This window comes from Protomyctophum parallelum, assembly GCF_964188405.1.
Source record: "Protomyctophum parallelum genome assembly, chromosome: 1".
NCBI lineage: Eukaryota > Metazoa > Chordata > Actinopteri > Myctophiformes > Myctophidae > Protomyctophum > Protomyctophum parallelum.
The window spans coordinates 78573648-78599411 of NC_139697.1; the positions used below are offsets into that span (position 1 = coordinate 78573648).

The 25764-nt window shown below is 41.8% G+C and overlaps 1 protein-coding gene across 2 annotated transcripts in view; it reads right to left on the reverse strand.

Annotated features, from left to right (window-relative positions):
- Window positions 1–25764, reverse strand: part of ntm (neurotrimin) — a 416292-nt gene that overhangs the window by 36372 nt on the left and 354156 nt on the right. For both annotated transcript variants that reach the window (XM_083776165.1, XM_083776164.1), the window contains one exon: window positions 16956–17191. In XM_083776165.1, the coding sequence (XP_083632291.1) occupies window positions 16956–17191 (236 nt within the window). The remainder of the gene's footprint in view (window positions 1–16955; window positions 17192–25764) is intronic.

Genomic DNA, 25764 nt, shown 5'->3' on the forward strand with positions numbered 1-25764 from the left:
TGTCAAATTGATTTTAGCGATCCCATTTTATATCAGGTTGGCAGGTTACACAGAAACAAGCAACCGGATCTATGAAAACAAGCCCAAAGCACTAGTAGGGGAATAGTAGTCAAAGCTCACATCAGAATCCTAGAGACAGATGCTGGTACTGACAGAAACGGCAGACAGTGGCTTTGGTATTTTAGTTTTGGTCCAAAGTGCAGAATTGTTATGAGTTCATTGCATAGCTGAAGGGAGGCTGAAATAGGTGGCCAACTGGTCATACAAGATTTCCCTACCTTCTGGAATTGTTTGGAAACTATGGTGGTTTCTAAATTGCCTTATTTCAAAGCAGAAGGGTCACACATCCCATTAGCCTTTAGCTAAAAATCAATGTCAACGCCAAGGTGCTGTGGACTAAATGTCACCCTAGGTGGAGGTGCAATAGGTAATGTAGATGTAACATACATGACAGGTACAACCCTAATCAAACATGCTGTTTTCACCAACCTATGACTTTTCATTTACCATCTAATCTAGGTTTTTACCATAGGTCAGTGGCTTACACTGTACATACTGTAGGTGACATTATGGTTTCCATGTGCAGCACGACGCAAGAGTGAAATTAATTAATATTTGACTTGGTTGATGGTACTGTAAATCAGTGGTTCCAAACTAAAATATTTACTTGGAGACCCCATTCTACAAGATCACAACGTATTTTATTTATTTGTACTATGTTTTGACAATAATGACATAGCCAAAATAGGGATGCCAGGCAGAACACAGATGATTGTGTGCAACATGTTTACATTTTTGGACTACCTCCAAACAGACATGGCCTCACGACCCCTCAAGGGGGGCCCCAGGTTGGGAAACGCATGGTGTAAAACGAACAAATGACTGGAAAATCATTTAGTTCAGTGTGTTCATATCAGCCCCTGCAGCACAATCCAGGCTTTGACCAAACCTTAGTAAGATGGGTCTATAAAATGATCGCTCAGTTTTACATTTTCAGATGTATTGATCAGAAATACTTCAAGGAACAAAGTTATTTTCCGACTGTTACAAATTACAAATTTAGAAAGAGTTTTCATTGATTGATTGAAGACAGCTATTGTGTTCATTCTTAACACTTGGAGCCAGAGTTGCCAGAGTTTGTCAAAATTAAGGCGCTAGAGTGCCAAGCAGATGGGCAGATTTTACTCTGAAAAGCCCCGCCTTGCATTTCCCCCAAAACCTGGAGGTATAATCAGATCTATTACTACCTTGCGCTACCTCGTCTGATCTCTCTTTAGAAGCGTTAATAATACAATAATACTAATAAAAAAATTAAAAAATGGATTACAGCAATCCTGTTTTATATCATTAAAAAGGACCTTAAGATGCCTATACAAGTCCTTAGCACCCCATGTTTTTTATTGAGAGGACGTGTATACACATATTTTAGCACAAAGGTGTTAACACACAGGCAAAGTATATAGGCACGGAGGAATTGTTCACACTGGCAGTGACAAAAAATTTATATAAAGCTATAAAGTGACCAATTTGCTCATTGACGTCAATGATGACGGCGACGAGAAAAATATAAAGGAAAATGTAAAGCCTGGGGTTAGAAAGGCCACAAAACTGACTGACGGAAATAATTACAAGCAATTGTGTGAAGAGAAAAAGTGAGTGGAAATGGTTAAAAAAAAAAGTTTCGTAGCTGTTGAAGGCAGCTCAATTTGGATTGCAGATTTGTAGATTTTGTAGCAGCTACAAATGTTGGATGTTGCTTTGTATCTTCATGACACTGGCTGCCCTTAAAAATGAATGGTAAGACTGAAGCATTGAATCTGCCAATGTGATTATTAATATTAAGCGTCTGTACTCAGTGGTCTAATGGTGATTTTTTTTCCAGTACCACGGCACGTCACGTGCACGCACAAGTGCATGTGATCACGCATCTCTTCTTTGATGGAGGAGACATTATTGTTGCATGGAGAACACCACAGAAGCAGTAGACTACTGGACTCTGGAGCCATACTGCTAGCTGTGTTGCTTACCGTGTATGAGAATGTGCGCTCAGGTAACAGTTAAAGCTGTTGTTATGCAAAGTACCGGTAGTAGCCATTTCATTTGGGCACAGTACTTGACACGGTGTGAAAATAGGGGGAGGGGGGGGGTCGTATTCTTGACAACAAACTTGACAGATTTGGCAACAAGGGTAATCAAAAAGAAAAAGATTGCTGGGCAGAATTTCCTCATTTGTCAACAAAAGTCCTCTCAAGACTCTAGCGGGAGCCCTAATTCAGCCCTATACTTTGACTATGCTTGCACCTCTTGCTTCTCAAACATCCCTATGACACCAAGCTACTTTATAAACCTCCCAAAACAAACTAATTTGACTACTCCTCGGTCTGGGGCCCATGACCCATCTTTTTGCAATCCATTTTAATAGTCTAAGGTGGCTCCGGGTAGAAAACATTGTAAATGTAGCTTTGCCCTCTGTAACCTGACAAACTACCTCAAAAAAGGGAGCGACTCCCACAGCCACAATACAAGAGGAACGATCTGGTGCCACCCACTTTCAAACCAAACATGGGCAAATTCTCCTTCTACAGCACTGCCACCCAAGTGTGGAATGCCCTGACTCCCTCCCTCAAAAAATGCAAATCCCTGGCGTCCTTTAAAACAGGCCTGAAAATCCACCTTTCAGCATGCCAAAGGGAGAGGAAATGATTACCCCCCCTTAGTCTAGTGACTACGCCCACCTCCTGATTTTTGTTGTTATTTTTCATGTCATGATTATGAATTGAATACCCAGGACCTGAATGGAAACAAGACAGCAAGGACTTTTTTCGGTGATCCCATTGGACATGTTTGACTGTACCCTGTACTGATAAAATGTCTGTTTGACTGTACCCTGTACGGATTACATTTCTGCCAATAAAGTAATCAATCAATCAATCAATGTCTGTACCGTAAATCAGAGAACAAACAGATTTCTGCCTGTTTCTGTATCATTTGTACACTCTCAGAGTTACATTGAGGACTTTACACTGTAGGTTGGGTTTCCAGCGATAAACAAATTGGGGGCTGTGGCCTAATGCATATCAAACTGGGTGTCCTTTACATTAAAAAGGTTGAGAATCACTGATCCAAGAGACAACAGTCCAGCTGCTGTTACTATACTACAGTATATGTGTATTTGTAGCACAGGGTGAGAGACTATTACTCTATTGCTGGGGGGTAAAGACCAAACTGTCCACACGGATCAAAGACCTTCCAGACAGCACAGCTTGGATTGTGCTGTCATCTTTGGCCAGTGGGATAGATGAGTGTAATGCAGTTGAGATGAAAGGGGTATAGAAAAATACCCAGGACAAACCACAGTCACAGAACTCCTCGCTATCGTTTCGACAAAGGAAACAGAACCATAAGTAAAGACTAGGACAATACATACAAACAAACAAACAATATACATATGAACATCTTGGTAGCACTTTACAATAATGACCCGTTATAAAGCATTTATAAACGTTTATAAGCAGTTTGTAGACTATTAACAAATCATTAACAACCTTTTTTTTGACATTCGTAAATGATTACTAAAACCGTTATAACTATGGTTACAAATCATTTATAAGGTATTAGTAAGTAGTAAACTATTCATTAATAAGCCATTTATATACATCTGTAAATTATTATTAAATCATTTGTAATGACCCATTATAAAGCATTTATAAACGTTTATAAGCAGTTTGTAGACTATTAACAAATCATTAACAACCTGTTTGTTTACATTTGTAAATGATTACTAAAACCTTTATAACAAATTTACAAATCATTTATAAGGTATTAGTACGTAGTAAAACTATTCATGAATAAGTCATGTATAATACATCTGTAAATTATTATTAAATCATGTATAACTGATGTTATATAATATATACAAGCTATTTGTATATTTGGGAAATGTGTTTGTTCATGTTTAACATATACTTTGTAAAACATTCCTAAAATATCTATAAATCCTTAGTACATGTTATTAAGTGCCCTATAGTAAAGTGACGACAGTTCATCATTTACAACTGTCTGTTAATGTGTTTGTTACATGAGAATTCACTGACATGGAGTATGTTATACTCCATGTGGAGTATGGAGTATGTTATACTCCATGTCAGTTAATTCTCATGTAACAAACAAAAACGAATGTTACTGAATAACACCATGTAAACATGAGTGCATATCTGGCCACTTATATGAAGCTTAGATGTTTGTAATTAATTTGTTTGTGCCTGAGCAAACAGGAGACCATCTTACCCTCAGTATGGAGTTCCTCTGTACTGAGGATTACCCACAATGCAACACAACATCTTCAACATAAAATGTAGGGTTAAACGTGAACAAACACATTAACAGACAGTTGTAAATGATGAACTGTCGTCACTTTACTTTAGGGCACTTAATAACATGTACTAAGGATTTATAGATATTTTAGGAATGTTTTACAAAGTATATGTTAAACATGAACAAACACATTAACAGACAGTTGTAAATGATGAACTGTCGTCACTTTACTATAGGGCACTTAATAACATGTACTAAGGATTTATAGATATTTTAGGAATGTTTTACAAAGTATATGTTAAACATGAACAAACACATTTCCCAAATATACAAATAGCTTGTATATATTATATAACATCAGTTATACATGATTTAATAATCATTTACAGATTTACAGTATTATACATGACTTATTCATGAATAGTTTTACTACGTACTAATACCTTATAAATGATTTGTAAATTTGTTATAAAGGTTTTAGTAATCATTTACAAATGTAAACAAACAGGTTGTTAATGAATGTGTGATGTGATGCCTCTTGGAACTATGACTGGTGGCCTTCTGTTGGCACTGTTTCTTTATTGTCTATGTACTGTGTGATCTGTTTGTCTGCATATGTTTTATGTATATCCTGATGACTGCTGTGCACAAAACAAATTTCCGAAAGGACAAATAAAGTATCTATCTATCTATCTGTTCCGGTATCTTCCTGGGTGATGTTTTTTCTTCTGCCCAGAACCCTTTCGGGGACTTTGGGAAGCAAAGTGCTGCATGTTGAATCCCCACAAGCACTGTTTATTTTCAGATCTCTAAGCTGAGTATGGTAATCACTAATCACTGAAAACATGCCATACTCATATCCATAATATCCAAGCTCTCCTAAATTCTATCCTACAGTACGTATACATTGTAAGACCAGGCAAGATGTGCTTTGGGCTTCAGGCAACAGATTATGTCCTTAGCATTATCCGTGGCATCTGGTGTACTGACCTGTATGACTTTTACAAGTCTAAAAATGCAAAATATCTCACTGTTTATCTAACATGTAAGGTTACTGTGAAGAACCACTCGCTGCAAATCAAATCAAAACAGTCCTGTCAATTATCCATGATAAATTATCATACTGTATGAAAGCTTTTCCACAGGCTAAGCAAGCCATACCATATACTGTATCAAAAGCCATATGGCCAAGGTATGGAACAATATTCACCTGTCAACCATCAAGGCTGTTGAACAAGCCCTGAGACCTGTTGCCATGTCGGTCTTGACAACATAGGACAGGCTGTCACACAGACATTATCAATTAATGACTATTGTTCATTGCACTGGCACTATCAGTACACGCTTAAGGGACCACTTCACCACTTTTCAACCTCTTCATATAATAGGTCCTCACTAATAATCATGATAAAATGGCACCATTTTCTCTACTCACCCTGTGTCTCATAGGAGGGCTGTGGGCAGTTCAGAAACCCGTCATCGTTAGGCAGATTTATTTTTAAACAAGATGTTTTTTTGTATTATTATTTGTATTATGTACAGTATTATCGTGAGAACGATGGCTTCCATTTTCGCATTGCCTGCAGTTTCTATTAGCTTGGATTCCCCATCGGTGATATTATCCATTATTATAAATTATAATAATAATAATAATAAATATTATTATTATAATAATTTATAATATTGTACCTTATTTTTATTTCTTTTTTTGGTTGGCTTTTCTTTACAGTAGACTGACAGGAAATGGAGAGTGACACGCAGCAAACGTCGTCGGGATCGGAAGTCGAACCCGCAACACACAGGGGCGCGGACCGCTACGCCAGTCATCCAGGTCTTCATTTTATTTTTTGAGAATGCAACTTGTGTACATTTGATATTGTTGTCCTGTTATCTGAGTCATTCCTTTTGTTTCTCTTTCTATTATAAGGTACTAGAAAATAGCACCCTGTGGGCGTTTGGCCCCATCCTACAGTACATGAAGCCCCCCCTCCATAGTCCATATTGGCCCAGGCCACCCAACATAATTCTCCACCATACGCTGTACGACCCCCCCCCCCCCACACACACACACACACTCCATGGCCCGCAAACCCCACCCTACCACCATATCCTCATACCCTCAAGTTCATATGCCCCACTCGCATAACTTCCACCCCCTTACCCCCCCCAACTCCCCTGACTCCATTACCCCTAACCGCACCACCAAACCCCACCCCCTCATGTCCCTCAAGCCTCAACTCCATACAACCCACACTCCCATACAGGGCTCGACGCTTGGCATTTTTCCAAGTAGCACGTGCATGCTCCTAAATTGAAAAATCTATCTAAAAATCTATCATGTGACAAACGTTTTTTTCTCATGCCAATAAAGCTCATTTGAATTGAATTGAATTGACATTCGATGCAGGGCAGGCTGCTCGATGGTAAATTAGTATTGTAACATTCTCCTTGGCTTGACTGCTTCAGACAGAACATCTGACATATACAGCTACAGAGTAGACTACTAACTTACTAAGCTATATAGTCTGCTACGCAGAGGGAGGTGAGGAGGAGGGTGGACTGACGTCTAACTACACCTCGGCATGGAGGTTGTGGGAGGTGGTGGGGGGACAGATCTTTGCCTTTTTGCCGTTGCTCGTTAAGCAGGTCACACAATGTATCCAGCCAGGTCGGTCATTCCTAATATCATTCACGCTGTGAACACGCTTTTGTAAGCGAGGTGCTATGGGTTGTTTTTGATCGATATCAATCAGTCCACTCCATGTGCTTGCGCACATGCACTCTTTGCATGTACGCTGTTTCACCCGCGGTTGGTTAAAGTTGGTAAAAGCTATATCGAGTGACGTTCGAACATTACAAACTTTGCAAATAACTTTATTATTCATCGTGTCGGGATAACAAGCAATTCCTTCCGTGATGCTATCATGCTAACCTGCTGCGTTCGCTCTGTCTGCTGTCTGCCACTGCTGCCAGGGAAGAGCAAAGCACAGCTTGCTAAAAGGGGCAGGGGCGGGGCGGTGGAAGCAAGGGGGATAGATCTTCAAAAACGCTGCATTGTGCCTCGACACGTTATGTTGTAGATCTGCTCTTTTTGGCGAACGACACCGCTGCACAAAAAAAATGCATAGAACTGTGACTCATAGAATGTGTACGGAGACTGTCAGAGCCTTGTCTTTATCACAATTGAACGGTCAAATTCTGTAGTAGCACTGGTGCTACTAATTGAATTTCACAACTCGCACTGTGCTATTTTTAGTAGCAAATGTGAGTACCTAGTCACACTGTCATGCTCCCATACCCCCAAACCACCACCCCCCACCGACACCACGCACCCCCAAACCCCACCCCATACCCTAATGCCCCCCATGCAGTTACTATCTGTAAGTTTGGAGACAATTGCACAACTACCTTGTGAACCTTGCGTATTCTAATAGTAAGATAAGATGGCAATAGTTTCTACTGCAAATCATTGGACTATAATTTCATCCACTCCAGTAATGTAGGGCTCTTACTTTTGTATCACAACGGTATAAAGGAATGAAGGAAGGTAATGGAGGGCTCTTACTTTTGTATCACCTGCTACAAGTCTGGAACGGAGGTGTGAGATAATTTAATTCTCTGCACTGTTTGGCAGAGTGTGTGCAGCTAGTAGACTACTGTAGATTAAATACTGTGAGGTACACGTTATGTAGTGGGCTGACCTTTTCTATGGAAGTGTTACTCAACTGTCTCAATAAACCAACTATAGTTCTACTTTGGTGTTGCCAAGTAAAAGTTACAACATCCCAAGTTTTGGTTTGAAATTGCCCGAGCTGAGAAATCAACTGTAGTTGGAATAGTGGGGCCATGTTTCAACATGTCTAGGCCTAAACCTTATAATACAATATGTATCAGCAGCCCAACTGATACACAAGTCTGACACAGCAGCGGTACTGCTGGTGCTAAAGGGATACAAAGTTGGGCTTAATTAAAAGTAATTAGTGCCAACACACCACATGACCACATTCATTTTGGGCTGCCTATCTAATCTACTGTACGTGGTCCTCCACATGTAGGAGAAGACAGGGCACAGCTAATTCCAATTATCTTCTTCGTTTGATTTTTAGGAAGAGGGCCTTATTTATTGGGTGGTTAGATATCCGTGGTTAATGCATTATTAGCACTCACGACGAAAACATTGGCTTTTTTTATGTCGATTTGGCCAGTTTTAACGTTGATATTTAACCTTAACACTGATGTCTTCACCTCCATGCCAGCTGCTCTCCCTGCACTGACAGCCTCCTCATGCTTAAAGTAGAAATGAAAAAGATATCTATCTATCTATCTATGCTCCTCAGACCCAGCCAGCCAGCCAGCAAGCCACACACATAGTACTCAGACCCAGCCAGCCAGCCAGCCAGCCACACACATAGTGCTCAGACCCAGCCAGCCAGCAAGCCACACACATAGTGCTCAGACCCAGCCAGCCAGAAAGCCACACACATAGTGCTCAGACCCAGCCAGCCAGAAAGCCACACACATAGTGCTCAGACCCAGCCAGCCACACACATAGTGCTCAGACCCAGCCAGCCACACACATAGTGCTCAGACCCAGCCAGCCAGAAAGCCACACACATAGTGCTCAGACCCAGCCAGCCCGCAAGCCACAGCTGCCACACACATAGTGCTCAGACCCAGCCAGCCACACACATAGTGCTCAGACCCAGCCAGCCACACACATAGTGCTCAGACCCAGCCAGCCAGCAAGCCACACACAGTGCTCAGACCCAGCCAGCCAGCAAGCCACAGCTGCCACACACATAGTGCTCAGACCCAGCAAGCCACACACATAGTGCTCAGACCCAGCAAGCCACACACATAGTGCTCAGACCCAGCCAGCCAGCAAGCCACACACATAGTGCTCAGACCCAGCCAGCCAGCAAGCCACACACATAGTGCTCAGACCCAGCCAGCCACACACATAGTGCTCAGACCCAGCCAGCCAGCAAGCCACACACATAGTGCTCAGACCCAGCCAGCCAGCAAGCCACACACATAGTGCTCAGACCCAGCCAGCCACACACATAGCTCCGTAAGGGAGTGGTTGCACCACTCAAAAAATCTTCAAAAAACTGAAGAGGCTACTGGAGATTGGAGAACCTGATTTGGACATGATCTGATGCAGGACAATGTCACTATGACAGAAAGAGAAGATGGGTCTGGCAACATTCATTCACCCCATAATCTCAGTGGAAATTGGGGAATATGTCAGAAAACTGGAATGTGGGAAAATTCCTTATTTTTACATTTTCTTAGTTCAAACACATCTGTGGGCTCTCTCCTCTATGAACAGAAACAAGTCGCGATGCGGCCCCTCCCCCTTCACTTCACTTCACACACACACACACACACACACACACACACACACACACACACACACACACACACACACACACACACACACACACACACACACACACACACACACACACACACACACACACACACACACACACACACACACACAACTTTGTCCCTATAATGTGCACGGGCTATGGCACCGTTCCACTTCCTCATATCACGCAAGAGACGCCACACACCAGTATAGAAGAGAGATAGTCACAGGTCACTTACTCAGCTCACTTGTTGTAACTTGTGGGGACTATATTGTCTTCCATGAAAAATATTTCGAAGCGATGTTAAACTCCGCATGGCTCATTTCCATGCGTCACACAGTCAGGGACCCTGCTGTTTACCCTCCTGCATATATCAGCGCTGCATGCAGATCGGCTATTTTACGTTTGTGAGGAGCGTGCGTTATTACGCGGCGGAGCCGCAGAGAAAATTGTTATTTATCATTATAATACATGTGAAATGGCATGTGTGGCGTGGTGCGTGGTAAAGGGTTAAATTGCGTGACTGTCACACTCAAAGGGTGAGACATGGCAGCTCTGGGTTCATAATCCTGGGTTTAACTCTGATATAACAGATACACTAAGCTGCGTAGTCATCGTCCAAGAGTACCATGCAGTTTACTGCTCTCAAACTAGAAGCTTGAGTGTTCTAGCTTAAGAGAGCTCTAGGGGCTATACGCCCCTGGAGGTTGTGCTGCTCCGTCAGGCTGCTCCGTACATGACCTACAGTAGCAGTTCCAACCGACCTACCAATATCCTTAGATCCACCCACTATTGCTCGCGGGCAAAAGTGCTTGCAAGCCTTGCATCATGTACACATGGTGACGATTATAGTAGAGTACAGTGTACACTGTACGGTGCATCCAACCAAATAGCATGCTGTTGTTCCCAAATCAAACTACTTAACGGGAAGGCAAGAAATAGTGTCTTAATAATTATTTGAAATGAGAAAAATGTTGCCTATAATGACATGCCCAACATAGGGATGTCAGGTTGAAAGTGGTTAATTAAATAATAATAACAAGAGAGGCTGTGGTATATGATTATAACGACAGCTACTGGTGTTTGCACAATGCAAATGCAGGAGCATAGCAATGCCTGTTTCCAGTTAACCATATGATTTACCCACAATGTTAACCAATTTATTATGGTTACCAACTACAGTAAAATATCTCATAGCACAGCAGTGTGATTACACAACACAAAACCTAAATTCGTTACTATGGGGAGTTCCAATTCAACCCGGGCCGTGTTATGATTATCTGCTATGATGTTTTTTCTGGGTTGAACTATACTGGAACTGTAGAAAGCTAGAAACATTTCAGTTCACTGGCACTTGTGAAATCTGAAATAATTTTAAATTGAAACAACTTCGCGCAACTGCAGCCCTTTTATTTACATCATTATATAAAAAGGAACATGTGCTCAGAATTAAATTGAGGTTTCCCACAAGGGAACGGAAAATGGCCTTGACAACTCAATTTACACTTACTCTTCGGTAATTGTACAGCCTTTAGCATTAATAATTGCTTCCATTTCATATTACGATCAGTAAACAGTACTGTCTGTACCTGTTGGCAGTATCGCCTGTCCTTTATTTGCAGTATACTTTGGTTCTTCAGTGTTTAAAAGATCCCCATAATCAACTTACAAAAGTTCTGTGAGTATCAAACTTGTAGAATATATTGCAAACACTGAAAACAGAAATGCCAAGGTTTCTGGAGAGATGCCCTTAAAAGTATTGTGTCTGGTTTCAACAATAAGAGTAATAAAAAAAAATGCTACATCCTCAGACTGAATTCTCTCGTTCACTATTATCACAAAGAAGCAGGATGGAATGTTTTCTCACTTCACAATGTGGTATTTGTACATCAGGGCCATGCTGAGAGCACTGAGGGGGCAGGGGCCCAAATCCAAGAAAAGGGCACATGTGTGTATGTTCGCAGCGTGCGCCGATTTTTGGGGGGAGACATATTGTATGATAAGTCGTAAACTTTGTCTGACTACTTATCAATGGTGGTGGAAAGAGGCATTTGAACGTGCGTGGGCTGAGAGTAGTGTCCTCAAAGCTGCAGCTCTGTACATGGAGTGGGGTTTCTATTATATTGTTGTAGTGAGATGGAAGGTTTTACACAAACCCGCAGCAAACGTCTGTCTCATTATCAACACAACCTAACAAGACCAGATCGTTTCTGCTTGAGACTTGAGAGAGCCCAGATGCAGGCAGGAGGAGGGAACTTGTGAACTCAATACTGCCACAATCTGGCGGTTAGTCAGGTTAGCATATAGTGGTTTCTCAAAAAAAGAGGAACGACAACGGGACTGTAGGGAGTCGGAACATATTCCCTGTGAAGTTGCCCTGAGATCTGATCCCTGTCACTCACAGTTGCATTGTTGCATATGGGGAGAGCGTCGTCCAAGTTAAAACTGATCTAGACGGGATTATCAAGACATTATTGCAATTATAGCTGCAAGGAAAGCTGCTGCTTGTGAGTAACATCCGAGTGCTTTATATATTTGTCAATTCTCTCTTCTCTGAAGTGGGAACGGCTTCTCTCTCTCTCTCTCTCATGCCACAGGCCTGTCATAATGTTTAGCACAGTGGTCAGCTATGCACACACTATGCACACATACCCAATGCCCGCCTGAATACCTTTACCCCTAGACTAATTGGTCCGTAACAACAGTCCAGTCCAGTCCAGTATGGTACAGTACAGTACAACACAGTACAGTATGGTACAGCACAGTATGGTACAGTTTCATTGTCTACATTGTCATTGTCAAAGTATTTGTATACTATGTGCAGTGACAATAAATTGAATCTAATCTAATCTGAATCTAAAAAAATGGTATGGTACAGTACAATACAGTATGGTACAGTACAATACAGTATGGTACAGCACAGTACAAGAAACAGTGCTCATCTGCAAGTTTTCTTTTTGGTTTCACCATGTTGCTGACATCAGTGACATGCCTGTTTTCTTTTCACGCCCTGTGACTTGTTGTTGTTGCACTCACTTCCTCGTATGACGGCGTTGTGTACCGAACGCGAGCCGATCTACAAATGATCAACGCGTTGTGGATGTACTGCTTGTGGACTTGTAGTTCGACATGAAGACAACTCGCCCACTTTTTGTCAGGTATAGTAGAACAAACAGCTCAATAGCTTACGCATGATTGCCCTCTTGTGGTTAGAAACGCTAGAAATGACTTTTCTACATTGAATACAGAACAAAAATATTTTTATCGGCATTACCATGGCGGGCCGCACAGACCTGTTGCGTGGGCCGTGGGTTGAGTAGCGCTGTACTAGAACATACTAGATAACCACTGAACAATCTGAAGCCCTAGCATCCCTAGTCTGGGGTGAACATTCACTGAAAATGACAGATATACAAGTTCACAATATGTTGCACTGCGATGCATTGTGACAAACAAACAAACTGAACAATTGAATTAATTTACACAATCATGATAATAGTGCTGACAAGTCTACGAAGCTATATAATTATGAAATCTATGAACATGTTTAATCTGCAACACAATTCTATACAGTATAATCTACTGTATCCATTAGGGGTCCCTGCTTCATCTCTCTGGCCTGAAAAAAGTTGAAGCCTAGTCTCTAATCTAGGGAAATAATATGAATTTGAGACTCGTAAATGGGTATCACAGGCAAACTTGATTGGGATACCCTGCAGTGTTGGTAAAGATACTTGCATCTTCAGTGTGATGTGTGCTCATGCGTGCCTTTGAACAGATACAAAATGATGGCTCATGTTGAAGGTTAAGTAACTGTTGCTACGGTCGCAAAAACATACATTAGTCAACTAAATGAAACGTTCGACTAACAAAATAGTTTCGTCATGGTGAGGCTCGACATGATATGAATATGAAAACATTATTGATGTGCCAGCGCAACGCGTCTGTCAAATATGGCAACATTATTGGTGACAGCTCAACTTCCCAAAATATTGAAAATTGCTTTTGACAGCGCAACTCTACAAATATGAAAACATTATTGTGATGGTGCAACATTACAAATAGGAAACAATGATCAATTGACACCATGAATTTATCAACCCACCTAAATTAGTGAATTACCTTACCTTAAACAACCTCAACCAGATTATGCAAATTGTGAATATTCAATTTTCTCACTTGTGTGCTCCAGAAGCACTGCACTCCAGCATGTACTACTGTACTTAAATTTAACCTATTGCTCTATTCCTAAATAAACGTTTAACTTTTGAATTAACCATAAATAATTGCAATAAGTGGACAAATTATTTTTCTCACACATTTGGGAGGAAAATAAGGTCACTCAAAACATTCCAGCTAACTAATGTAAAAAAAAACTGAACTGAGCGGTGCGGTAAAACTATAGATTTATTGTTATAGTTACTGTACTCTACTGTGCTCTGTACTGTATTGTAGTGCACTGTACGGGGGTCCCTGGAACATCCAGACAGACCCCCAGGAACGTGCCCAGGGGGCCGGTCAGGTTCTGGCGAGCTGCCACGCTTCCGAAACGGTCAAGAAATTACAGAGTTACCATTTGGGGGTCCGTGTGGGGGTCCCCGGAACAGCCCAGGGCTCGTACTGTAGTCTACTCTGTGCCACTTTACTCTGTGCTGTACTCTACTGGCCACTTTAGGTGTTGCAGCTTTCCGTGCTCATACATACAGACATAAGGACGGACACACATAGATTCGTAATGGAGCGGAGGAACCACTCAAGAAGAGAATAAAAAGATAAATGGATCGCCATTTTCTTTTAACCCTGATTCTGGGGAACCTACAAAGCACATGTTTTGCCTCCTTTTTTATTCTGACATCATCACCTGGTAGAACGTAGTTGTATTTAAGTATGACGCTGCATTGAGCCAGAATTATCTGCAGGGCCAAGTAATACAGGTATGCACAGTAAGAGGCACATACTGTATATTGCCTATCTAGAGTGACTTACACAGTGCAAGATCCAGATTGATGATGTGGAGTCTAAAGAGGTGAGGTTTCAGACTATGGCAGAAGACGGTAGTGAGTCTGCAGTCCTGACGGATGGGCCGAGTCAGGAAGAGTCTAGGTCGCCAGGGTGTGAGATAGGGACACGAGGGACGTGCCTGTATTTCCTAAATATTGCTTTCAAGATATGGTGCCAACTTATAGATCCTTTCCAGAGCTTCAGAGAGGGAATACTAGCCTATAAACTTGGCAACAAAAGTATGTCATTGATTAGTAACAGTAATATAATAGTCACAATGAGATAGTAGTGCCGTTACACTACTCTTTAACTTAACGCAAAATATAGTATTATTTCAGCAATGTGCTACTTTAAAATGCATTACTCACAACTCTGCATAGTTGAACCCTAGCATGCCTGCCTATTCTTTTTTTGGCAAAAGATAGCAGATCTACAAGCTCACAACACACCGCGATGAGTTTTGCGCACATGATGTGTGCATCATCACATCATTGAGTGCATCTTTGAACTTGAACTCTATTTTCGGCGAAGATAGTATAGTGTAAAGCCCTTAGGAATCTGGTGGGTTTACATGGTTAAATTCCTTTGAGCGTGGTGCGCTGGTGGCTGACTTAATTAATGGTGTGTTGACCACATAATTTCAACATTCCAGGTTTTGGCCAGAAACCGCCAGTCATTCCCCCCTCTATCCTCAGCGCAAATAAAGAAAAAACAGCCTAAAGATAATCTACAAAATAAAATAAATAAAAAGCAATTAGTCTCTCACCCACTTGTTCATCTAACAAGTTTATAATAACTAGAGTTATGCGGTCCTCACACCTATGTTGCACCGCCGATCCGACCAATATGTATGAATCTGTGGCCCTGGACAACCGGGTCTCCATACACTACAGTAACAGTATGCCTATATATGAGCGTATGAGGTTTGTGGTGACAGGCCTATATGGTTATGTCTGAGTCAGAGTGACGTGGCCGTGGTCCTGCCTACAGTATATGGGTTTGATACTGTATATATCTGAGTCAAAGTGATGTCAAAAGTCCGGCAGCCGGACGGCCCTCCCATTAGCCAATTTCAATACAGCGCATAATCCTACTATAAATGTGCCACGTCTCTGTCTGTGTGCGTGCGTGTGTGCGTGCGTGCGTGCGTGTGTGTGTGTGTGTATGGTTGTAATGCACATAACTCGAGAACCGTTTGCCCCATCGACACATGCGTTCTACACCCCCGCAGGTAGTACAGTGCCCGGTATCGTGTCGGTCGGACCCATGGTTCTCAAGAACCACCACAAAAGGCTTTGCCTCAGCCAATTGATTGCTATGGCAAGTTCCCCACACCTGCACATTGATTACTTAACCACTCCACTTTTCACAGTCAGTTTGCACTCTTCAGACACAGGCAGACCGGCAGATACAGAGATCTCCATGTGGGACACACACAGATAGTTGAAACGGGTGCTATGACAAGTTGACAACGGGTATTATTAGGTTCCCAAGTTGCATCGTTCTCAAGTAGGCCGATGGTTGACGGGCAGGTACAGGTCTAGTAACCATAATAACAATATAAATAAAGAATGATGCAATTCTGGGAAATCCCTTGTGATGATGATGCCCCACATGACGTCGCAGGGACCCTAAAAAGTTTAGTTTGTTTGCCTCTGGAAATCCCTTTATTTGTAGCGCCTTTCAGAAAATGTATTAACAACACATGAACAATCCAGTCTGGCAGTGTGCCGCAGGTTCGACTCCCGATCCCGACGGCCTTTACTGCATGTCACCCCCCCCTCCATCTCTTTCCCTCAGTCAGCCTACTGTCTATCCCTCCATACAAAAATATAAAATAAAGACAAAAGCCAAAAAACAAACAAACACATGAACAAAACTGTTTCTGCCTGATGTATGAGTGATAGCAAGATTATTCAACCTTTGGGTATTTGTACACACTATGCAACTTTAATATTTTCTTGGCTACTGTATCTGAGAATTAATAAAGTATGCCAGTTTTGAGCATTGGGCGGGATCAGGATGTGACTGCTCACCCACCACCACCATTCTTTTTTGGTTGAGCGCCTATGCCAACTAGTGTTGTTTACTGCAAAATTATGCTTGAGAGCTCTGCCAAGCTTCGATGAATAGAAATCAAAGATAAATAGGGTTAGGAATAAAGTATGAGAACAACTACCGGCCCATTCACTTACAGAGGAGTATACACAGACAGGCACACAATAAATAACACAATATGTTTTTCATCTAGAAAGCTTTTGTTACCTTGGACAAGGATGTTCACAGAAGTGGTTCTCGGTCGACTGCTTGTCTGGACAGCGCAGACATATAGACCTTCATCTGTCATGTCCACGTTTTCAATCTTGATGGTAAACTCGTCCTGATTGAGGGTCACGAGACTCACTCTGGGATCCACTGACCATTTGTCTTCCCCAGCATAAAGTATACTTGACCGGTTTAGCCATGCTGTGTGTGTGACAACATCACCCTCCTGTTCGCACCTGTACAGTAAAGGGGGAAAAAATAACATGTTAAAACTTTCCCTGATCTTCCTGATCAACTCATAGTATGTGCATCCGGAGCTAATCTTGCAAACCACTGAAGCGCTCAGCTCCAAATCACTTCTGGAAACTACCAGTAGGCTACAGATCAGAGTCCTACGACGAGCCGGGTACACATGGATATCAGACGGGCACCCACGGGTGAAAAATATACCTTTAAGTTCACAGAGACGGTGAGTACCAGGGACAGCTCCAGGGAGGGGACGGGCTTTAGCCCCCTCTGGTGGAGGCTTAACACCCCCCCAAGCCTTAGCCCTCGCCTAAGGCCCCCTAAGCCCCACAAACCAAATTGACTGACTTCTATGTAAACCAAAATTCATTAGCCCCCACTCTAAATAGCCAGCCCCAATTGTGTGACGTGCAAAATCCTGTAGTATTAAGCACGTGTGTGACGTGCGCGTGAGGGCATTAAAATATCATCAATGCATCACTGGTTCTACTTCTAAGTATGCCAATGTAACTCATTCTAAACCACTGGTTGGGTGTGAGGGGCAACACAGCCTCTAGGAGCCACGAGTGGGGCTGACACTCGTTTCAGCTGAAAGGAGGACTGATGTCACAGAATTGAGTGGATGGTAGGAATGTAAAGACTCATACGTATGTAAGAATGAAAATCACATCTTTGAAATTTGCTCCTTTGAAATCATGTTCTTTTTCTAAGTATATTTATCCTTCAAAGGCCTGAATATGCCTGTGAGGAACAGAGCGCCCGAGGTTAGTCTAGACGCGATATAAACACCAGCAATTCAGCATGGTGGAAATATAATGGAAGTAACAACGCTTTGCAGGCGAAAGACTGCTGGCTCCATTTATGCTGTCACAGCTTTGGCTAGTGACATCAGTCACTTCCACTTCAGTGGCGGCAGTAGGGTCAATGGCATCCTTGGGGCATTTGTAGTGTTATGATGGGAAAAGAAGACAAAACTTCACTGTCTGTGCACAATCGATACATAGGTATAAGCAATGGCTTTCAGCGTAATGGACCACGGTGAATGGGAGATGATTGATCAATGTATTGTGACACTAGCCTGAAGCTACAGTTCATATTTATATTGGCAACAGTAAACAAATTTCTCTGGGCAGTGTGAGCCCAGAGAACACTACCAATTCAATGGCTTGGCTGCAGCACTTCAAGTAAAGCCAGTTTTTTTTACTCTATGGTCATAAACAGCATACAATAACACCAGCAGGCAGCAGCACCTGTGGTCTGCTGAATTGCCCAGCAATGACATTTTCTGACGAATAATAATAGAAGAATAAGAAGCACCATTCCTGCATAGAACATCACTCGAAGCACTTTACGATATTGAGGTCAGCAGACAGTACACCGACCAACACCAACGAAGGACAAACAAGTAAAAGGAACTGCTTTACAGTTTTAGGGCAGTTTACTGAACACAATTCACTGTAGTAGATGTAAAGTAAAATCCTCAGAGGTAACTGGTGGTAACTATGGACACCTTTGGGTTTTGAGTAAAACGATCATTGTGGATTTTACATTATGAAACCCAGTGTTGTAAACTTCTAAATAAAGGCGCTAGAGTGCCAGCAGATATGGCAGATTTGACTCTGAAAAGTCCCTATCTTCTGTACCCCCCCAAAAAAAACGGGAAGCATAATCTTCCGTTCTTAGTTCTTCGCTCACTCTGGTCACGCTAAAGTCTCTCTAGAAGCGTTAATATTCCAAACGAGATGCGTGCTGAAGTCAGAAATGAAGACAGATCATTGTCCTTCTGGTGAAAACTATGGAGAGGTCCCTAGTTTTAGAGCAATGAGCCATTCTAATCAGGCTGCAAACAAGGAAGTGTATACACAAGTATAGACGTCCAAGGCCTCCTACCCCCCTCTCTCTTCTTCCCTTTGTTTCTTGGAAAAAATAACACAATGGGAACTACAGTATGCACAAAAACTTGTAAAACTGTGATGTGAAAAAAAGATGATTCTAATTCTGAATCATGTACTCAAGTACTTAAGTACAATTTTGAGATACTTTTACTTTATTGGAGTATTTCCAATTAAAAAATATTATTTTTCTCCACCCCTTTTCCCCCTCACTGTATATGTTTCTTTTCCCTTTTTACCTCCTTTATGATGAATTCCTGTTCTGTTCTTTGGCTATATAGAAGTGTCTATTTGTACGTCTCTAAATGTTTTGATGAATTGAACAAGGTGGACCCTCTTGTAAACAATTTGAGTCTTCTTCAGCTCTACTCCACTCGCTCTACTGCCTGGTTGTTCAAAACGATATAGGAGGAGGTATTGGTCTGTTTTGAGGCTCCCTGAGACTAATAACCATGTCCTTTGTTTTCATAGCATAGAATTGGGTGCAAGGCAGTAGGTCTGATCCCAGGCTGTAACTGCATCAACAGCTGCTTGCATCTGCCCTGCAGGGAGGGAGCCCATGAGACTGAGAGTCAAATCATCTGCATAATTTGCACTAGTTGGTAACAAGTGATCAAGAAAGTTCATGCAGAGAACAAACAGGAGACCCCTGTTTGAGGGACACCAGCTAAAACTACCTGCGGATTAGAAAATGGTTTCCCCATTTGACTGTTTGCCTCCTATCCTCCAGATAGCTGCACACTGTTGTTCTTTGATACCGCAAGCATTTTCAGTGAATGAAGGAGATGACCATGGTTGATAATATAAGATTTCGGTAATATGAAAAGAATATGGAAATACATGACATGGTATTCTTTTCTTTTAAACATTGACAAAATAAAATAGATTTTTCGATGCAGTTACTATATCGTTACACCCCTAATATATATATATATATATATATATATATATGAGGTGGAATCTAAATACTTGGGTTTTCAGTCTGTGGAGGCACTTTCACTGACTGCAAAAGTCTCAGTCTCGATGAGTTTCTATTCTGACCCAAGGTTGACAGCATAATGCCACACAATGGCTAGACTTAATCTAATAGAAGATGAAAAATTGGAACTAAACTGAAGATATGACATTTTACTGGTTATGTCATACCATATAGAGTTTGACGGAAACGTTTAATTATCTTTTTTAATATACTAAGAAATTAATCCTGCATAAAATTGTTAACTGCTAGTATTCCTGGCTAGTGGAAAAAAAGGATTTTCACCTCATCTCTTCAAGCACAGATGGCAAACAAAATCTAATCCCTTTGCCAACTCTCTCAAAGCCATGAAAGTGGAAACTGAAGATGTGAAATTTTTGCTTTGAACAAACAACTCCTGTCACCTGCTCATTTGTATTCTGACACAGGAGTGTGTGTGTGTGTGCATAATTAGGATGCATACTCCTTGCTTTGCTTTACCAGCTGATTGCAAAGCAAGCAGCAGGTCTATGAATAGGTCTGAAACTTGCAACACCGCAAATTGCGAGAGAACAACACCCTTGGCTCACTAGTCGACACCTAGTCTCATTGGTGAGTGGGTTGCCTAGTCCACATATTTCCCGCCACGCTTCGCTTGTTCTTCACCTCACAGTTGGCTGGTTTTGGGAGGCTGGTTAGCTTATTTCTGACACGACCGTTGACTACACTGGCAACCATACTGCCGACTACTTCTGATTGCTGATTGGCTGCCTTGTCTCCAGCAACAACCTATGGGGATAACATCCCATAGTCTGCACGCCATGAAGAGGACTCACAACCGCTTCGTCATACTAGCCATGTGGAAATTGACGCTAGCAACCAGGCAAATAAGTGGCAAATAAACCACACGCATCAATGTGACCGGCATGATGACACGCATCACTGGACCCCCACGCAGAATCCCGCGGCACGCTCGCCAACAGAAACTAGAGTATTCATTTAAAAGTCAACATTATTATTGAAATAATACCATAATGTAACCATATCGTGTATTGTCTACTCTAGACTCTAGAAATATATATGCCTGTCTCGTTCTAATTGGGCTTTAGCTTATTGACATGCATGGTGCAAAACATGCACACTTGTCTTTGAACATTTGTTCATGGGGGCATTTTAGAAATATAAAGGGAAGCTCCGCACACTCAGATCTGCGCACAATCAATCAAGCTTTCGGTCTACTGACCTTCAGGCTTGGGGGCATTTAAAAGTCACATTTGTCAAAACTAGAAAAAAAATGTACAACATGGCATAGGTGGGACTGTTGTTGATTCTATTCAAGCAGAGCTATAAATGAGGATAAACATACTGCATCACTAGTCCACCAGACCAAATGGTTTGGTTATTGTTGCAAAGGGCGGTTGCAAACATGGTGCATTACATGGCTCAGCAAGCTTTAGACTTCAACTACTTTAGACTTGCAACATCATATAAATGAAATGCAGTCAGGGGATGAGCATATGGATGGAATCTACTGTATGTTATGCACAAATCTGATTCAGAAAAAATGAATTTGCCTCTAATATAATACTGGTGGCTCTGTGAGACAAGAGATGTCAAAAGAGGTGTTGAGCAAATTGCTGGAATTGCTGCAGGCAGAACAGCCTCCTTGTTGCTACTTCATACATGAAAAGCCAGGTGAGATGCAAAGGGAATAGAACTCATGGCATACAGTATGTTACTGTTGCAAGTGATTTATCTGCAGAAAATGCACTGAGGTCACGCACAAGTGCTGGGTTGATTACACAGGGAAAGAAAACTACCTGGTGAGATCAATTACATGACCGCAAAGGAATAGGGCAGCACAGCATACCGTAGGCAATTGGTTCTCAGGGTGGGGTCTGGGGACCCTCAGGGGTCCTTGAGGAGGTTCCAGGGGGTCCTTAGCTAAATTAGTTAATATAATATCAATATCAACTACTTTAAACCTGTAAATGACATATTCACAGCCAAATATATTATTTTTGGTGTCCTTGACATGAAAAAGGTTTGAGAACCAATGCCGTACAACACTAACAGCATTTATGTTCCTTACCACTTACCAGAGGTCTGATTTGTTAGGGATAGTGCCACATATTATTCTTCAGTGGCAAAGTGGTTAGGAAGAGTAGTATATTCAGTATTTTGCCTTTGGCAAATTCTAATTATATGGCTAATTTATGGAGCTTTTATGGCTACTTTTATTGCTCTTTAACGAACAGAAACAAAACAAGGGCAGCATCACTCACAGTAGGCTAACATGAGAACACTCCAACTTAACTCCAACAGGATGAGACGAGCTAAATTAATATTACATTTACATCTCTAAGAATATAGAGTTTAAGTGGTTAATTTCACTAATACAAGTAAGACGCGCAAACGCGGGAAGCGAACGCAGCTCGTGTGTGTGTGGTTGTGTGTGTGTGTGTGTGTGTGTGTGTGTGTGCTACAGCTGCGCCCTGTGTGTGTGTGTGTGTGTGTGTGTGTGTGCTACAGCTGCGCCCTGTGTGTGTGTGTGTGTGCTACAGCTGCGCCCTCTGGTGGCGGGCGGGTGGTGTAACAGCGGGACAGACACACAGACACACAGACACACACACACACACACACACACAGACATTCAGCCCTTGCTGTCATAGTAAGTGGCTCACTGCGTTCGCAATAATCAGTATTGCTATTGTGGTGTTGTTCAAAGTAAACTTTCAGTTGCTATTATTTTCTTCAGATGAGAGCAACTGGCTCTTAGTAGCAAACATCCACCAGGGAAATATTTCACTGTAGTGTGTCATGAATGTTCTCCTGAGAAGAAAGGTCACTAAAGTGACTTAAAATGTGTTTACGGTGGAAAAAAAGAGTGTGGCTCTAATAGCACGTTTCATCCTATTTATTCAGTGCAGACGGGAACTCGCCCACACACAAGTGGATTTCTAGTAAACTTTCAAGATAAAAGCTGAAAATATGGGCTTAAAGTACAATACAGTACCTATTCCAATTATCCAATCTAAAGTACTGTGTCACTGTACACTGTGTGTGTGTGTGTGTGTGTGTGTGTGTGTGTGTGTGTGTCCAACACTTAGTTTACTCCAAAAGATATCTAAAAAACTGCTGGTTGCATACTGTATGTCTAACCCTCTATTCTCTATCTCTATTTCAAAAGTTGATGCAAACAATATATGTTCAATGCCAAACTGTACACTACAGCTTATGATAGTGGTAGGATTGTTCCTAATATAAATGCATATAAAATCAGAAAATGGAATCAAATGGTCTAATTACATATTAATCACGCCATCCAGGTTGCCAGTGTACTGTACCATACTGTAGTAGGCTGTACTGTACCATACTGTACTGTGCTGTACTGTACCATACTGTGCCATACTGTACCATACTGTGCTGTACTGTACTGTAGCAGACTGTACAGTACTGTACTGTGCTGTACTGTACCATACTGTGCTGTGCTGTACTGTACCGTGCTGTACGGATGCACCCTGTGTGTGTGTGTGTGTGTGTGTGTGTGTGTGTGTGCGCGCGCGCGCGCGCGCGCGCGCAAGGACGTGCGCGCAGTGGAACGGGGTGTGGCCTAAAATGTGATGGAATTTGCATCGCCGTGAAATGTTGCGCAATAACATGGTATTTCATGCAAAAGCAAACTGTACAGTAATTATGACAGTTGCATGGATGCAACATAGTGCGTTATGTCTGGACAGGCATGCAGTACGGTAGGTACTGTGCATGGAGAGATGTGTGCAAACGGAGTGGTTTGGTAGGAGAAGGCGGACAAAGGCGATCGGATAAACGGGCACAGGCCAGGGCTTTCAATTAGTGTGGCAAGATAATAGGCTATTGACGTATGGTCAGTGAATACACATTTGATAGAATGGAGCTCTCTTGGGTGCAAAAAGTAAAGCCTGCTCAATAATAATCAGGTCAAAAATATGTGCATCTCCATTACATGACAGAATCTCAGCTGTCCAGGTATAGGAGAGTCGAGGTAGTAAATATTGACTGAACAGGCCCATCGCGCTAACATGATAAACATGAGTGGCATTCCCCTTTAACAGCAGCAGCTCTGCAACTAGGGAGCATGCTGTTGATATATTTATTTAGTCTGGACATGAATGATTAAGCACCAAAGCACTTAAGAGGAATAAATAGCTGTAATGTATAAGGCCAGGATAACTTCCCGGGAGCATTACTCTTTCAAACAGTCAACTCATCATCACCAAGTTGCATCTTTGTATCGACTGAGTCATTTGTACAACTCTTGTGTGCCCCCAACTTGACAGGTGCCATAGTTTCTAATTTACTTTTTGTGTCACATCAGCTTCTTGCAGTGATGCCAAGGGGCAATAAATTAAAGAGACACCACACTATAAGATTAATTTCCTGCCTGGTTTACATGCTATATTAAGGTCACCACTCTAAATGTGCTGTATTTCTATAGCACCATTCTCCAAAGCACTTTAGAAAGTGCATTACATTCAAGCACACATTCTCACTAGTGCCCGACCAATGCCAGATCCTGATTTTAGAGACTTGTAACAGCCTCCCTCTCTCTCTCTCTCTCTCTCTCTCTCTCTCTCTCTGTAATTAGCAGGCAACAGTGCAACACTATATATCTCTCTCTCTGTTTCTGGCACAACAGCACTACTTTTGCCCCTACTGGTACTCTAAACATCGGGACATAGTCACATAGGTTAGGACATAGCTGTTCCTTGGAGTGGTTGCACCACTCAATAACTCCACTGCCAAGTAAAGATTCACAAGATAAAAACAACATTAATACAATACAATAATAATTGGGGAACAAGGGAAAAGCATTGACTTTGTAATAACAGCAAGCTTATTCAAGGCTCTAATGTTGATGTATTCAGCTTAACGCAGCCTTCATTAGGAGTCAAAACTTCAATTCATGGACTGACAGCAGCTGATCATGATTACAGGCATTAGCACAGCACAAATCACACAGTAAGCCTTTGAAAAAGTATCATGCATATTCCGTGAGATAATACTGACATCAAAATACCAACCAACACATCGGCAGATACACTATAGGCAGACTAGAATACTGATAATAATTTATTCATATTGTTAATTTCATCATTAGTCAATGTATTGCATTGTATCCAGTTGACAGTTAGTGTAAACATAGATCATTGGGAAGTTCTAGCAATAATAATTAAGAAGACCTGGACAAATTCTACAAATAAGCCCATGAGCTACAGTTAACCAAACAACTGGTACAAGCAACAATGCTCCCATAAGATTTGAATTTCACAAGAATTTCAGGATGAACGCACAGTGCTCCACTTTATTTTTCCAGATTACAGGGAGGTCATTCCCAGGTCACGTTACAGTTAGGCTTTGCTAGTTCTTACCCTCATGGGAGCCTTTAAATGAGAGGATAAAATACTTGTTTTGGGGATAAAATATGAGTCCCTGAAGGTAGCTTCAATGGGCTCTGAGCAATTGACATGTCCACGTACAGCCACCCAGCCTTTCCTGCTGTGTCCCAAATGGATGCATTAAACTGGGGCAGCTAGTCTGTACTCCCCTCTCATTTTCTGTTTTCTCACACAGACAAAGATGAGAGAGAGACAGCCAATAAGCTGGTGGGATGTGGCTAGTGGCTCCTCTGATAATAATTGCGGCTCAGTGTCTGAGTAAGTGTATGAGCTCTGCT